Source organism: Embiotoca jacksoni, unplaced genomic scaffold (genome assembly GCF_022577435.1).
Source record: "Embiotoca jacksoni isolate LCO1_2020_lvr unplaced genomic scaffold, fEmbJac1.0.p SCAF_35, whole genome shotgun sequence".
NCBI classification, from domain to species: domain Eukaryota; kingdom Metazoa; phylum Chordata; class Actinopteri; family Embiotocidae; genus Embiotoca; species Embiotoca jacksoni.
In genome coordinates, this window is record NW_027185387.1 from 973,694 (window position 1) to 991,344 (window position 17,651).

General features: G+C 42.7%; 1 protein-coding gene across 1 annotated transcript in view; it reads left to right on the top strand.

The window, feature by feature from the left end:
* The window catches only part of prmt3 (protein arginine methyltransferase 3), a 50,796-nt gene that overhangs the window by 705 nt on the left and 32,440 nt on the right, over positions 1-17,651 (top strand). Inside the window, exons 3-10 of the mRNA XM_069165651.1 lie at positions 866-948; positions 1,052-1,101; positions 1,301-1,406; positions 2,247-2,376; positions 2,941-3,085; positions 4,634-4,699; positions 6,007-6,128; positions 10,162-10,261. Of these exons, the coding sequence (XP_069021752.1) occupies positions 866-948; positions 1,052-1,101; positions 1,301-1,406; positions 2,247-2,376; positions 2,941-3,085; positions 4,634-4,699; positions 6,007-6,128; positions 10,162-10,261 (802 nt within the window). The remainder of the gene's footprint in view (positions 1-865; positions 949-1,051; positions 1,102-1,300; positions 1,407-2,246; positions 2,377-2,940; positions 3,086-4,633; positions 4,700-6,006; positions 6,129-10,161; positions 10,262-17,651) is intronic.

Genomic DNA, 17,651 nt, shown 5'->3' on the forward strand with positions numbered 1-17,651 from the left:
TTTTTTTTTTACACTCCTGGAACAAAACAACAGGATCTCCTTGAAATCAATTACTCCATTCACACATTGTTCGATTTCCTTGATCTTTAAATCTGTTTTGTATAAACTGTACTTTTTGATGTACTCAAGCGACATAAACTTCTATTTTAATGCTTCTTATCTTCTTATTTCATGCGTTTTGTTGATCTGAATTCACCTTTCAGGTTAAATGTCCCTTCGTCTGTTAAATGTGGTTCAATCTTGCCGTCCGTCTTATTGCTGTGATCAAAACTTCAATGATTTCTCCAGTACAAATAAATAAAGGTCGAGTGAATGAACGTTTCAAACCTGTCCAGTTGGCAAAATGTGGATTATATTATCTAAAAATGTTGCTCTTCTACTTGAGAGAAACTAGCCGAGATTATAAAAGTAGGTTTTCAGAAAACCATTCGAAATAAACGATTTGTCGTCGTTCACGTCTCCAAAACTGCATGAACGACCGAGCGCCACACACGGGTAAAGATATGAGGACGTTGCCGTATCCATAGCAACCTTTAAAGACCTGACGGTGCATCCTGACAATTACAGTGAGCTAATATTCCTTTTTATTCAGGATTACCTGCAAACTTTAACAATGACAGTTGTTTTTTTTGGGACTAATTGTTCAGTTGATGATTAAATTCTGGATTTTTTTTTATTTTTATTTTAATAACTTAAAGAAACACAACAAGTGTTTTATCGGTTTACTTCCGTATGTTGCGCTGTAGCATATTTCTATACTATAAACTTAATAAATGAGGTTTATCATGTTTTGTTTTTTTTAAAATTTTATTATTATTAATTAACCAGATTTGTTTTCCCGCCCGTGTGTTTACGTTTCTTTCAGGTCGCTCCGCTCGGTGTCGGCCGCCCTGCAGCACTGCTCGGCCGAGCACCGGGTCGACCTCGCGGACGTGATAAGAAAACACAGTAAGTGGACGCCCGCTTCTCTCTCGTGCGTCCGGGAGGTTTTAATTTGTCGCTTCGATTCCAAAAAAACAAACAACAACGACAACTTCCGTTTCCTCGTCAGGTTTAGACGACTACGGTTACATAAAGATGATCAACTTCATTCGGTCGACGGTGAGCGAAGACGTTTTGATTTTAAGGCTGAAATTTGTGTCGATGGTGATTTTGTAAATATTTAATAATAATTAAAAAAAAAAAAAAAAAAAAAAATGTTAGAAAACAAATTGTGGAAAGATAATCAACTGAATGCAGAGCAGCTTTGAAGTGCAATAGAATTAATAAGGGTTTCATTTTCGTCCATCTGTGATGACAGAAGTGTAGCGCTTCCTGTCTGACGGGGCTGCCGGACGCCCCTCTGCCCTGGGAGAGCGAAGACTTCCTGCGCCCGGTTCTCCAGGACGACCTGCTGCTGCAAACGGGTACGGCGACGCCTGCCGAGGTTTTTTAAAAAGATTTGAGCTTCTAATTTTTGAGTAACTGATATCAGCAGATGTCTTTCCGAGTTGTTGTTTGTTTGGGGTTGGAGCTATACATCCGGAGGTCACATCCTGTTGATCTTTCGTGTGCTCAGGATCCGATCGACCTCCTGCTTTAAAGAAATGTAATAAATTAGATTTTCTTATTGACATTTCATCCTCGTCGTCGGGGTTCCACCTTGCAGGAGCATCAGCTTACCGGAGTGATGACACCCGTCTTATTTAATCAGAATTTAAAAAAAGCATCCAAAATGGGAAAAACAAGCAATTTTTGTGTTTGTTTTTTTGAGCAACTTCAAAGAAGAAAACAGAAGAACGACAGAACATTAAATATTAAACACAATTCATTCAGGCCTACAAGTCATTTTTTTTTCATAGTGATTAAAGAGATGCCAGATTCAATCAAATAGGTGCTGGATCTAATGTGGGAGGTCCCAGTTTCCTGTTCCTACAGCGTGTGGCACAAATTAAACTCCACTAGTGACTCTGATTTTACACACACACACACACAAAAAAAAAAAATCTAAAAATGACCTGAACAAGAAGTATTTACTTATTTTGTGTTCTTAAGGGGGAATTTTTTTATTTTTATTTAATCCTCCAACAGTGAAAATGCCATTATGATTTTATAAGCCCTTTATAACATGTGGAACAACTGAAAATCACTTCACTCCATCGCCGTCTTTTTTCATTTATCGTCCCTACTAGGAAAACGCTCCAAAAAAGGCCAACATGTATATAAAAATAAATCCACTGCTCTTTCCGTCTGTGTGTTTCTGTCAGACCCCGAGGAGCTCTGTGCCAGCGAAGGGTCGTGCTCCTCTGGCACTGTGTCCCATGATGCACTGCTGCACAGGACGGAGGCTGCTGAGGAGGCGCTGGCCAGAGCCATGGACGACCTGAACAAAATCAAGTCAGCAACCTTTCTGTATCTTCATCTTTTTTTTTTTTTTTTGGGGGGGGGAGGGGGATTAAATTTGTCCAATTTTTTTGTTTATTTTTTAGCTTCTTTTTTTTAATGTTCTTTGGAGCCTCCACTGTATTTACTGTAGTGTGCTGCTTTTCTGCACTGCCCTTCTCTGGCCAGCAGGGGGACACGGTGAGCTCAGTACTGCGGGAACATCAAACTCGAGTACCTTGTGGAAGAAGTTTGGAGGAAGGAGAAAGATAGAACAGGGGAAGGGAAAATTCCACTGCAGCATGGAGGTTAAAGTGAGAAGGGGGACGGGAGGGGGGGGGGGGGCAATAAGGGAAAATTACAGAAAGAGTGAGTTTGGGGTGGTGGGGAGAGAAAGGAGAGAGTTAGAAAGATGAATGCCCCTCATCTCCTCCATTTACTGCTTTGTCCTGCGTGAAGGCTGTGCGCTTTTTTTTTTTTTTTTTAATCTGCCCGCTTTGCCTTTGTCCCTCGTCCCTAATATAAGAAGTTCAAACACGGACCTGTCCCGGTGTTTCTCTCTCTCTCTCTCTCTCTCAGGCTGCTGACTCAGGATCTGATTCTGAACGCTGAGACCGGCAGGTCCGGCGGCAACCTGGGCGCCGTGGCCGAGCTCCGCGAGGACGAGGACGAGGCCTACTTCAGCTCCTACGGCCATTACGGCATCCACGAGAAGATGCTGAAGGTCTGAGTTGTGCAGACACACACACACACACACACACACACAGACACACACACTGACCACCAGTTATTCCCCCCCCCCCCCACCCTCCACCCCACCGGGGCTGCAGAAGTATCTCCCAGTGCGAAGGCGTCAGCGCACGTGCTCGGCTGTGAGATGTCGATGTAGCACGTAAATGAAAATCATCATCTTTTACGCAAAAAAAAAAAAAAAAAAACTCACAAGAGGACGAGACATTTTTCTCAAAAGTGATAAATCAGCAATAAGTGCGGCGCTCTCGTGTGAAACACTGTAACGTGGTGCACGATCCAGACGGGGAAATTAATTTCTACACTCCTTTAAGCGCTGAAACTTGAAAGTGTCAGCACGGTGGGGGGGGGGGGGGGGGGGGGGGGGGGGGTGAGAGAAGTGAGGAGGGGGTGAGAGGGGGGGGGGGGGGTTCAGCTCTCTCTCTCCTCCCTTCCTATTCTACTTACCGCAGTGCTCAGACATATTCCTGTCGGCCGTCCTGATTGGTGCTGGTTTAAGTTTTGCGTCAATGTGATCGTGCGTCAGACTGTAAACTCCATCAGAGCCTTACGTGGTGGAGGGGGGGCGGGGGAGGAGGGGGAGGAGAGGGGACACGTGAGGGTGGAGGGGGGGGGGCTTTGCAGTAGTAGACGGTCAACTCTTTCACAGGCCGGCAGTCCGTGTTTGAAGAAACCGTCTGAAAGACGTGAAGTATTTTACTTCCATTTAAAAAAATGAATCAGCCTTTAATTTGTCATTAACAGTGTTAGTTATATGATTTAAAAGAATAAATATTATTTAGTCTCTCTGTGGTTGAAACTGAAGAAAAAAAATTCAATTTTTTAAAAATATTTTATACAGAAATGTGGGTTTGAAAGGTTTTCAAACGGCATAATCTGAAGTTTAATTGTAACCTTCACCTTACGCAGCATTTTGTCTCACGTCAATCTTAAAACATGGAAATATGTACAAGAAACACAGTTGCTGATGCATCAATAACCCAAATATATAGACTGGGATAACATTATTTTATTGTAATGCACCATGTCGGCAAGGATTTTGATCGATAAAGCGTAAATTGGTGGTTTCCTGGTCTTTAAAAGGCGCTTCAGAGATGAATGACACCAAATACTGCAGCTTATTTGACTGTCATCATATCCACCATTACTAATGGTAGAAAACTTTTTTTTTTTTCAAAGTATCTCCCAAAACCGAAAACCGGAGTCCCTTCCAGTTGTATTTATCCCACATCTGAAATTCCCCAGGAACCCACCACACTTCGTTCTGATCTGCTGTTATCTGCACCTTCACAGGGAAAATAAAAAACAACAACCTACATGCCATGTTTGAGATCCCTTCCCCCCCCTCCCCCACCCCTCCACCCCCACCATGATGCGATAAGGCAAATGTTGAATTTCGCTTCATATCAGCATACGAACACAAGAAAATCAAATGATCTTTAAATCGTATATTAAGCCACATATTTCTGCATTTATTTTTTTGTATTTAATTATTATTATTATTATTATTTTGTTTTCACAGGATAAAGTGCGCACGGAGAGTTACCGCGACTTCATGTACCGCAACCCCGAACTGTTCAGAGATAAGGTGAGTCAGCCAAAACTAATGCAGTGTGTGTGTGTGTGTGTGTGTGTGTGTGTGTGTTTGTTTGTTTGTTTGTTTGTTTGTTTGTTTGTGTGTGTTGTGAGTAAGCTGGCTAGGTATACACAAAAAAAACATTAACAGGAAATGGGCATGTGCATTTTCCAGAACAGACATTAATAGCACGATGGTGGTTGATTTAAAACGCAGCTTGACTTTATTAGCACCTCGAATGTCGACTGCGGAGCCCCGATAACGGATAGACCCCCCCACCCCCACCTCCCGCCTCCCGCCTCCCTCCCCTCGCCACGCTCCCCCTCCATCCCTCTCCTTTTCCTTTGCCTGTAGTTGCAGGAAGCGGCGGCCTGTATCATGACCATCCATTATACGGGCGGCTGCCGGTTAGTGCCGGGATGAGGCTGCAGAGGAAGGGAGGCAGGGGAGGCTTTCGTTGATGGGAACGTACATTATCCCTGTCAGGTTCGGAGGAGAAAGCGTCTCCTCTTCCTCCTCTTCTTCCTCCTCCTCCTCCTACAGTAGCCGGTAGACGGAGAACAAAGCGGGATATTGTAGTTTCGGGTGGAAAAAGGAGCGAGCGGTCGGCCTCCGTCGTGTCAGAAGTGTGTCGGCGACCCTCTGTGAACCCATAAAAGGCAGCGGGGGAGGAAGGGGGGGGGGGGGTCGCTTTTTAAATGGAGACGCATATAAACACAATCGCCACGGCGGCAGCGTCGCGGTCGTTTAACAGCGGCGAAGATGAACAAATAAAAAGTGAAATCGAGTTGATTTCAGGCAGAAGAGTGAAAAAAAAAAAAAAAAAAAAGCTCCTCAGGAGAAAAATGAAGGATTCAAGAAGCAGTTGTGGTGAAGTTACCGAGTTCATCCCGTACACAGCGTCAATGTAAATAACCATCAGGTGTTAATACAGATTTGGAAGCCGTAGAAGCTAAACGTGACATATTTATGTCATTTACTGGCTGTACGTAGCTGTAATAAGGCAAATTTCCAGACGGCGCCTGAATGCAGCAAAGTCTTAAAATGCGGGAGGAAGTTGTGAAGCTTCGCCCGTCTTCATAGTCTACGGAAAGATCAGAATAAAACTAAGTATTTTATTTTTTTCATTTCTTTTTCTCTTTTTATTTAGTTTCCACTTCTCCTATTGGCTGTGTGGCAATTATGACTGATGTTGTTGTATATTAACTTGTTTTGAATGAACTTTGGTTTTATTTTCTCACCCACTTCTTTTTTTTTTTATTTTTCCTGCCTTTTCCTGAACTCTATCTCTTCCTCTTCTTCCTCCTCCCGTCCTGCAGGTGGTGCTCGACGTGGGCTGTGGGACCGGCATCCTGTCGATGTTCGCCGCACGAGCCGGTGCCAAACAGGTCATAGCTGTCGACCAATCATCAATCATCTACCAGGCCATGGACATAGTCAGGTGAGACGCATGAATTACAGAGTTCTCGGCAATGACACATGACATATTTAGACGCTATCTCACATACACACACACATACACACATACACATTATTTGCTGGACACTATACAAAATATTTTTTATGTCTCGCCTGACACATTTTTCCTCAATTTAGCTGAACAGTAACAATAAATACAGCAACTTTTATAAAGAACAAAACAAAAAAACTTCTTCTGTAAATAATTATTTTACTCTTGTGATCAAAAACTCAACTCAAAGCTCAATTCTGTAAATAGTTTTCTAATTAATAATCAATTCAGCCATTTCTGATCAACACATCAATTTTAGACTTCAATGAAAAACGTACGGTTACTCTCCACTACTTTTGTTTTAAGCCCCGCCCACTTCCGGATGAAGCCCCGCCCCATCCGAGGACTGGTTCCGATCATTTTTGTTGCTTTACCAGATACAGATAATGTCCCTACTAATTTTTTTTTCCGTCTCCCCCCTTTCTGCGTGCAGCAGCAGAGGATTGTGGGAGTTAGAGGTCTGCGTGACCTCCAGCTACCTTTTTTTATTTTAATTTTTAATTTTTTTAATTTTATTTGTTGCACATGATTGACTTCAATAGAGCTGCTGTCAGTCGCGTGGCCGTAACATATAATTTACACCCCGCCGTCGGACTCGTTCACCTCCCGCCCCTCTCGCCCCCCCCCCCCCCCCCCCCCCGGCAGTCGCTGCAGTCCGAAAACTGCCTGAAGTCATCAGACAGACATGTAGATGAACCCCCTGCTGGTTCCTTTTTTTTTTTAATACAGTCCACGGCCCAATCTCAGGTGCGACGTTGTTTGGAGTCCATTTACCGCCACCGGAGTCCCCCCCTACCTGCGACCACCATCACGACCTCCCGCCTCTAAAGTGCGTTTTTTTTTTTTTTTTTTTTTTTGAGTTAGTGGGCCATTATGACAGCTATTATTGCCGTTATGTAAGAGAGTGTCGTATCAGCGAAACAACAGGGTTTGCTGAAAGAAAAGGACGTTTTAATTTTACAGCCCACTGGCTCGCTGTCGGGAGTGTGTGTGTGTGTGTGTGTGTGTGTGTGTGTGTGTGTGTGTGTGTGTGTGTGTGTGTGTGTGTGTGTGTTTTGTTGGCATGCCGGCTGCGTCTCAGGTTTTCACCAGCGGTGAAGATTCAGCGAAAAGAAAGATGTTTGTGATTCACCCACCACTCCAGCTCCTTTACACACACACACACACACACAGACACACATATATATACACACACACACACACACACACACAGAAAAATATGAGCTTTAAAACCTCAAGTGTGTGTGTGTGTGTGTGTGTCCTCGGTGTGTCCGCCACTTCCTCTCGATGTTAATATCAGGATTGTAATTACAGTGGCTCCTGTTGGTTGGGCAGCAGCATCCATCTCCTGTCTCCTCTCCGTGGCCAAAGTTTAAATGAAAAGCTCGATGTGACTTCCCTCCTTCACAGTCACTTCCTTAATGGATAATGCCTAAATACTTTTTTTTTTTTTAATTTTTAAATGGCTCGAATTGATGGATTTTCCGATAGAACGCTTTGCATCGTGACAACAAAGCGGAAAAACACGAGACGGTATCTCAACTTTTGGTTGGGGTATCATCTGAGGACCGATATTATCAGTTTGTGGATGTTTTATCAGCCAATATTTAACTTAATATTAAAGAATGCTGACCTGCCATTTTACCCTTTATTTGACCAAATAAAATTTTCATGGAAAATGATGTTCATTTAGATATTTTAGTTCATTGTTATTTATCTAACAATTCCTCTTCAAGTATTATAAACATATTTTGATTGTTTGATATTTTTGGGGGAAAACAAATTTAAATGACAAATAATTTTTTTGTGATTTTGTGACGGATTTTCGCAAAAATTATGAATTGATATTACGAAGATCGAAATTAACCAAGATGCACCAAGTTAATTCAACACATTGGCCGACTGTATGCACAAAAAGTCCAGTCTCTTCCAACTTGACGTCTGTATGAAATGATTTTAGCACACAATAACATGTAATCACTTCCATTGATAATAAGCATTTAATTAGATCATTTAAATGTCAAGACCACATTTCCCACAAACTCCGTCACATCCGGTTTCTCTGCTTGTTCCGGTTTCCTCCCGAGTTTTATTTGGTGATGGAAAAAAAAAACAGGAGTTATTTTTGTCAATAAAGTGAGTTTTCCCTGAAAGGACTTAATTTATGCCTTTGATACTTTCAGCACAGCTTCTGCTGCCGAAATTTTGAGCGGAAAAATAATCACGGGGATTTTAAAAAGAATATTACAGAATTTACTTGAATTTGAGTTAATTATTTGCTTTTGCAAAATCTCGATTTCCTGGAGGGGAATGACTAGAAAAGAACAATTATTTGCGAACTGGTTTGCAAAGATAAAACGTTCACTTGTACACACACACACACAAACGCACAAACACTTACCTACAAAGCTGCACAGATACTGACTCTCTCCCCAGAGTCCTGACATTGTCCTCTAAATTACCCCAATAATGAGATTACAGTGTTCCCCTCCTTGTGAAAGGTGGGGGGAGGTGGTGTGTGTGTGTGTGTGTGAGGGGGGGGGGGGGGATTCTGGGAGGAGGTGATAGCGGTAGGAGAGCAGCTGAGAGAGGGGAGAGACAGTTCAAGATTAGGATCGCTGCTACAGAAATGCACTCTGGGCGGCTGTGAGTAATTGTTCTGTCCTCTGTAACATTAGCTGTCATGATAATGGAATATTCACAGAGATTGATACTCACGAACGGGCCGATCGGGAAAAAAGGGGAAGGGGGATCATTTAAACGGCGGCCGCTGATCTTTACAGTCCTCACCTGAGCCCGACACACAGCGAGGCCCCCAGTTACAGTTTCCTGCTTCTCGCATCCCCACATGAGTCTGGAATAAATAGTAAAGTTGAATTGAATTGGAAACACAACAGATGTTGACAAGTTTGGAAAATGCTCGAAAACTTAGGAAATCGATTGTTTAAATACATATCAATGAATTCTGCTACTTGTCCAGCACAAGGACTATATATAAAAGTTTTTTTGTAGCTTCCGGGTCAAAAAAAAAAACAACTGGGCCGATGTTGAAGTGCCTTAAGCTGCAATACCACCGAGTGCCACTAGAGGTCGGCTCCAAAAAGCCTCCGACTCCATAGACTCCCATTCAACAGGTCACATAAAATTCTCAGTCAATAAAATTTCTCCAGGAGGTTTGTTGGTGTTGTGAGCTAAAGTCTCTCCTTCTTATTAGTTTCCTGGGGGTCCATCTGAAAATAATCCCGTCATTAATTAAAAAAGTAAGTTTCAAAAAGCTGTGTTTTGGGGGGGGCGTGTCTGTTTGATTGACAGGCCTGTGGTGCAGTCAGGTTACAGCTATCGGCGGACGGGACGTAGTATCGCCGGGTTTCCAATCAGACCGAGTCTGATCCACTGCTCGCTCCTCCCCCATCTCGCCCAAATACGGTCACTTCCTGCTCCGAACTAGCAAAGATGGCGCCGGCCAAAATTTGAACTCGAGGCCTCATGACGGCCGTTCACAAACCAACGGGTGACGCCACTGCTGGTTGCCGCTTGGTCCAGCACAAAGTTATCGACTGTGGGAGTGTATTACTGCCATAAGTCAACAGCATGCGCCTTCAGTTTGACAGCGTGGTTTCTTGTTTTCATGATCAAATATTGTAACATTCTCGCTCCAAAATCTCGACTGAAATCGGCCGCTGCTCGCTCGAGGACTTGCTCGGCACTCTTTCAAAACCGTACGTCTGTCAAATGGCAAATTAGGTGGCAATATGTCAGCGTTGCCGCCGCTAATTAGCCCCCCAAAAATTTTTCCTAATAATTTGTCATGATGTAATTGCCGTAATTGGGATGTAAAATGTTGCTCACCGAGGGCGAAACAACGAAGCCCACCCTCGAAACATTGGTTTGTTGATTGTTAGGTGAAGTAAAATAGATACGAGATGTGTTTCTAAATTCTCTGACTCTCGTGTGCTTCTTCCAGGGCCAACCAGCTGGAGGACAAGATCACTCTGATCAAAGGCCGCATCGAGGACATCAAGCTCCCCGTGGAGAAGGTGGACATCATCATCTCAGAATGGATGGTCAGTACATATTTACACACACACACACACACATATATATATATATATATATATATATATATATATATATATATATGCTTAACTCTCGACCTCGAGCCTCCGTGAATATCTAACCAGGAAAAGAGCAGTCTTCCTTCCCCCCGACGGCCATTTATCAGAGAGATCCTCCGCGGCGATACAGGCGGGACGGCCAAAGTTGAACGCACCGCCGAAGTCATCCCTAATTCATGAGCATCCCGTATCTGTCTCCCCTCCGCCTCCCCCATCCATCGCCAAACCCCAGGGTCACGAGCAGGGGTCGCCAGCCACAGTCTTCCCGTCCTTTCGTCGGGGGCGGAGGAGGATTTGGTGTGTGTGGGAGGGGGGGGGGGGGTTTGAAATTCGGCGGCTGACGTGCACGGTGGAGCGGTGAAGGATAGGGGGCGTAATCTCTGATGACACCGGCTCGGCGAGAGCTAATAAATCTAAGAATTCTCCAGTCGCTTCTCATCAGGCCGGCGATGGCAGACATTTCTCAAGAGGGGCAGAGACTTCTAAGAGCTGCCCTCCGATCTGCCGGTATAAAAAGAAAAAAGAAAAAAAAGTGACAGTTGTCACAGGAGTTGTGGCTTCCTGGGCCGGCGTAAATGGCTTCAGACTGTATTCACCTTTTAGTGGCTTCGTCTTATATGGAGGTCATGTCTTATTTATCTGAGTGATTCTGGACAGATCTGCGCTCTAGTGTGTAATTTTTCATTTACATTTTCTGCTTCAGTTGCCGTCATTTTCAAAATATGTCACCTAAGTCACTGGTGCTATGTTTGAAGAGTTTTTTTTTTTTTTAAAGTCACATTTTTGGTTTTCTCATTGAATTTTTTTAGCACTGCAACTTCAATTTCACCTCCGTTATTCCCGTCTCACTCGGTTTGTACAGCTCCCCTCCGCATTATATCCAAATAGCCTTATTTAATTGTAGATATGAAAAAAAATCATGTTAAAGCAAAAACAACATGCTGCATCTTTGGGATTATGATCAGGGGTTTAATAACTTCACCGGACGTGGCTTTAATGCGTTCCTCTGGTGTTTTTTTTTTTCTGACCCTGCTAAAAATGCACACTCTCACCTTCACACACACACACACACACACACACGCACACGCACACACCTTGTCCACTAACACAGACCGGGAGCTTGTTCAGGCCTACAACAGGGAATTATTCGAATTAGGTCAAAACAGGAGGGAGTTGTGTAACTAAGAATAGATTATCAAGCAGGTTTTCTTTTGTGCAGACAAGCTGAAAGCTTCATATCCCTTCCTGTTTTGGAGGAATATAGGATTGATTAAATAAAAAGGGACAGCAGGAGGAAAATGATTGAATTTTGGAAGACAACAACTAAATACTGAGGAATTTTAATACAGTTAGGGCGAGGACACAAATGTATAGCTTGCTGTCTTTTGTCACCCGACAGTGTAATTCATCTGAAATATGTAGAATTGATGGACCTAGAAATGTATGCTGTGTGGATAAAGACGGGGAATCTCGAATTTATTGTGGGAAAGGAAGCCATCGCTCCTTTAAGAAAAAAAAAGCAATAAAAAAAAAACTATATTCATCTGTCATCATGTCCTACGGCCTTGAAAGTAGTGTCCAATTAGTGGAATAAAAAAATCTGCAGGGCTTCAGAAAATTATGAATTAAAAGAGTCGACTAAACTTTACTTTTTGTGACGCGTCTTAATCGAAGTTTTCATTAGCTGCTTAGTTGCAGTAAGAAAAGAAAATCTCAAATTCAATGGTACGGGTGATTAAGTTGCTGAAATCACCAGCAGTGTCGAGGTAAAACGAAAAATCAATTAAAGACCCGGTTCATGCACTTATTCAACGTGCGTCCCTCATCAAACTACAGCTAAAGACACTTAGTCTAAAACCTCTTCTTTTTATCACGTCAGGAGTTTATGAAAGAAAAAGTGTTATTTTCACTCTAGCATTTTAAATTGTGGTTTTATACAGACAACCTGTGATCATTAATGAAGGCTGAAGATAAACAGAAGATTGTATCGCAGAAGTCCAGCTGTCGGAGGTGTTGGACCGAGCGTACAGACAGACAGTGGTTACAGGGCTGACAGACAGATGGGTGATGGATGTGGTGTATCTGTGGTGGTGGTGGGCAAAAGGGTGCGGGGAGGCGGATGGAGTTGGGGGGGGGGGGGGCAAATGAGTGTCTGTCTGCTGTGGCAGTGTTTTTGAGAGACTGCCTTCAGCGGCACCACTGTCATTTCATAACTCACAACATTGATCGCTGCTCTTTCTCCGCACGGCTAAAAAAACAACAAAAAAACAAAACAGTCCAGAGCAGATAAGCGACTGCGGAGCTGACGGGGAGGAGAGAAGCCGAGTTCCTCCGAAGGCTAAATAAAGGAGTGTCACTCCGAGATCAATCACAGATGACGGGCCTGCTGGCTTGATGGTGTTTAATGGCGCGGACGTACAAACGCTGACGAGACGGTAGGCCGTCGGAGGAGAGTTTAACAAACTTCGGTGACACGCTGGCGTCTTCCTAAATATTAAAGTCCTCAAATCCTGATCTGATTGGAAACCCGACGATACTACGTCCCGCCCACTGATGGTGGAAACCCGACTGCACCACAGGCCTGTCAATCAAACAAACACGGCCCCCCAAAAACACAGCTTTTTCAGGCTTATTTTGTAATTATTGATGGTGTTGTTTTTCAGATGGACCGCCAGAAAACTAATAAGGAAGAGCGAGTTTAGCTGGCAAAACCGAAATAACAAAAAAATGCATTGACTTTTGAATTTAGTGAGAAGTTGAATGGGAGTCTATGGAGCCGGAGGCTTTTCGAAGCCAACCTTAAACCTACAAAAAAAAAACTATGTAATAAAACTTTTTGTTTTGTTTGTGGTTCGTAGCCATTGACTGTATAAAAAAAAGTGGACGTAGCTTCCGAAGTGCCTTAAACTGCAATACCACCGAGTGCCACTAGGGGTCGGCTCCAAAAAGCCTCCGACTCCATAGACTCCCATTCAACTAGTCTCATAAAATTCTCAGTCAATAAAATCTCACCACGAGTTAGCTCGGTGTTGTTTGCTGAAGTCACTCCTTCTTATTAGTTTTCTGGAAATAATGTCATTAATTAGAAAATAAACTTCAAACAGCCATTTTTTTGGGGGCGTGTCTGTTTGATTGACAGGCCTGTAGTTCATCAGTATGCAGCTATCGGTGGGCGGGACGTAGTATCGCCGGGTTTCCAATCAGATTTGGTCAGATCCACCGCTCCAGTTGATGATGCACAAACCTGTTGACTTTTCCTTAAAAGAATACGTAATCTTTTCGTAATGCCGAATCTGTATAATATATTGTCTATTTGACAAGATTGTGAACAGAGGCGAAGGCCAAGCGTCCCCGAATAGCGAGCTCGTTGAGGTGTGTGGTAGCTCACCTTGGAGAAAAACTCTCCCAGAATGTCAAAGTGGTCTTCGGCAACACCGAACGTTCAGCCTGTCATTAAAATAAGCAAAGAACCCTGAACTAGAAAAAGTTTCAAAGAGCCCCATTAAACTTCTCTGCTGATGCCTTGAAGTACACATACTTTAACTGCTAAGCAGTATCACCTGCACACACACACACACACACACACACACACACACACACACACACACGCAAAGTCTGAAATCCTTGTGTGCGGTAGGAGTTGTGAAGTCAAATTAATGGCAGCTCTTCCTCTTTAGCCTCATTATCAGTGCTGAGAGCCTCAGCTGCCCGGGAGAAGGCTGGTAGTCATCAGTCATCCTGTCCTTCAGTCTGACTGGCTGTCAGTCACAGACGCACACAACAAACACAACAAAAACACACGCACAGAGATCCAACAAAATGGATGCACGTGTACACACACACACACATGCACACACATGGAGCGATAGTGCCACAGGTGTGTTCATGCTCTAATTAGGATTTATTGGCTGTACTTACTTCCCCAAGACCTTCAAACACTCCAGGAAGTGGTGCCTGTATTTAAAAAAAAAAACTTCTGGCGCATCCAACTCATCCCATTCCTTGTTATTTGACTGGATTTTTGGTGCTGTGGGGATTTTATAGCCAACAAATATTTTGATATTTTTTTTTTTTGGACAGATTTTTACCAAAAAGTACCTAAATATATATATATATACATATATATATATGTATTTTTTAAAAGAAGCAGAGAAATTCAAATATGATTTTCACCCAGTTCACATGTCCACACAGACCTAAAAGTCATTGTTCCTGCTGCAAAAAAAATACACTGACTCCTTTGGTTTACTGTAAATGATCCTCACAGCATAGATCATGGTCCAGTCAGGTGAAACAGAGTGACCAAGCTGTAAAATGACAAATTACAAATGATGCTGATGCATTTAAAATAGACCCGTCCATTGAAAGTAAAATTTGTAACCTTGTTAACATGTCCAGATGCAGGTTTTTTTTTTGTTTTTTTTTAGACTGGAAGATATATCATGAGTGACATAAGCAGTCGATAACATGGCTTTGAATTTTCACTTTGGAACCGCAGTGTAACAATGACAGTTAAAAAAACAACAGAGGCGCGTCATTTTCCTTTTTTAAGTACTTTTATATATACATGAGGCTTATGAAAATGTAAATCGATTGATTTTACTTTCAAACACTGAAAAATGTTTGAAGAGAATTTTGTTTTAAGTATTTCTATTCATGCATCCATCATGAAGCTCTCACATCACATAAGCTTGTATTTTTAATAAATGTGTCGATCAGCAAGTCACAAAGAGTGTTGCATACCAGTACACCAACCCGTTTAAAATCTTCTTTTTTTTTTCCTTTTGTACCTAGTGAAGCGTAAGCATATGGCCACTAAACCCACTACGCAGTTCAATACATTGATTTATACTGCATGTATCCAAAATGCAACAAAGGAAAAGAGCATCTCCTCTCTGGTTTGCATACTCAACCTGACGACCTGATGTATCCCTGAAACAGACATCCTCATAAACCCAAACCCATCATCCTGTATCGCTCAGATGACATTGTCTTTGTGGAGAGAAATGGCCTCTTTGTTCCCTTGAAATGATGAATTTATTCACGGCCTGTGAATGCTTGGACACCGGCAAATACACCTTTATTGGGATTTTTATAGCGTATGTGTAAATTCACAGCTATAACTTTTTATATCGCGGAAGCAAAGGTTCCACAAAGGCAAACATTTTTACTTCATGCTGCTGCCTTTGACTTTGACTTTAAAACCAAATTAGTTTTCATAGGTGCCTTTCCCAAAATCAACAGTCATGTGTTGGGAGATGATACGTGCATTAAATATCTGGTGTATCTTGAAATGGTTCATATGAATCCAATCACAAGAATCGAAACTTTCCACAGATCTCTCACGAGTATACACGTGAACTTCAATGCTGTAGACGAGGAAGTCGATGCCGTTAAAACTCTGACGGTACGCCGGTGGGTTGTCCGAACGTTATGTGGCTAAAAGGTTGATTTGGGGATTTTCAGATTATTCAAGTGAAGGTCGATCTGAATCTGAAACTGATTTTTTTTTTTTAAGCCAGCCCCGTTAGGTTCTACAGGCAGTTAGTAGCTGCTATGAGAGGAGAACTTCCATCATGTCAGCAGGAGATTTAATGACAATCACAATAGCAGGTTCAGTAAACAGCTGTCAGACCACCACTAAACAAACAGTCGGCTACAGTACTGACGTAACGCCCTTATAACGTCTCACTGTCCAACAACGATCCATCAAAATCTGATCTGGTTATGTCAGCAAAGTAAATCCAATCCATTAAAGTATTTCATCCAAAAACAAGTTATTACATCTGTAATACACACGATCTGCTGTTGTATCATTTGAAACTTCATTTTCTACACAGCAGTAAAGTCAGGCAGCGTCACTGCTGGTTTGATTGACATCTCACTGAGCCAACAGGAGCTTCCATATACTGTCCCGAGCCTACAAAAGCCAACCAGAGTCTGTATCGATTGAAAGGTGTCAGATTCAGCCAGTCGGAAGTTACATTGGCGATGATTGACGCTCTGAATACCCAATGACATTCTTAACACCGGTATATGCGGCTTCTGTGGGCGGGGCTTATACCAGAAAGAAAGAGTATCTTGTTGTTGTGAGGACTTATGGTTGTTGTTGTTGTTGAATAAAAGGTTTGGGGTTTATTGTTAATGTAAATAATAATCTTTTTTTAATAATGGACTATAATAGACGGTTCCTCGTACAATTTACACAATCAGTTGTCTGAGATCCTGTTTCATATCCAAGAAAATTTGGTATTGTAACTGGAATATCCCCAACAGAATCGATACCGTATCGCCTTTCTAGTCTTGTACTACACAATAGAAAAAACCCCAGAAATGTATCATGACCTAAAATTATGTGCATATTTAATTGAAATATTTTACTCACTGTGGAAAATCTGTGACCATCTTCCAAGACCTCGTAATTGATTCCAGAAGAGCCTCGGCTTCTCATAACCTTGTAGCTATACGGCAAATTACTTTCTTACATTATCTTTCCCTTTCATCTCTTCCATTTGCATGGAAATTATGCTGATGCCGAAACCTGCGCGTTGTACACTCGCTTTAACGCTCTAAAATGTATTGCGGGGATGTGTGCGGGGTACGTTTATGCTAATGTGGCGTCACCTGACCTTAGACCGGTTTAGAGGCTTGTTGACAGAAAGGTGCTTCCTTCAGTATCCAGTGAAGCGTGGAAGTATAGACCCTCCCCCCTCTCCCTCTCCCCCCTCTCTACACACACACACACACACACACACACACATTCATGCATGTACACCATCTCCTTTTATTTTGCCTCGGCCCTCCCGGGACTGGAAGTGATGATGATCTGCAGTAATTGAGGAAGACGTGTGTTGAATGCAGGAGGAGGAGGGTGGGGGGGGGGGGGGATATGAGGTACTGGGGGGGGGGGTATAAACTGCTGATGCAGAATTTGTACCAAAGTGCCTCTCGGTACCTGTAATTGACAGCCAATCAGTTTCCCCAAGAGGTGACGGACACAGAAATCTGTAGATTGTGGCGCACCAAATTCTTTTATTTATTTTTATTTTTTTTTCCCCCCTCAATTCTGCCTCCAGTAACTAAAGACAGGGAAGCATCGCGGCAGTAATTTCCCTCTATAAAAATTCGTACAGAATACTCATTACGAGATGATGCTAAATCAGGGAAAACGGCCCCAAAAAAAAAAATCTGGACAAAAGTAACACAGATGTAAAAGTGTGTTTGCCTTTGTGCGCTGGTGCATATGTCGATGTGTGCGTGAGCGTTGGCCCTCTCAGGGGAATGTGTTTTATATGCTAATTTTGTTAATGTGTATTAGCTGCTCCAGCCCATTCTCATT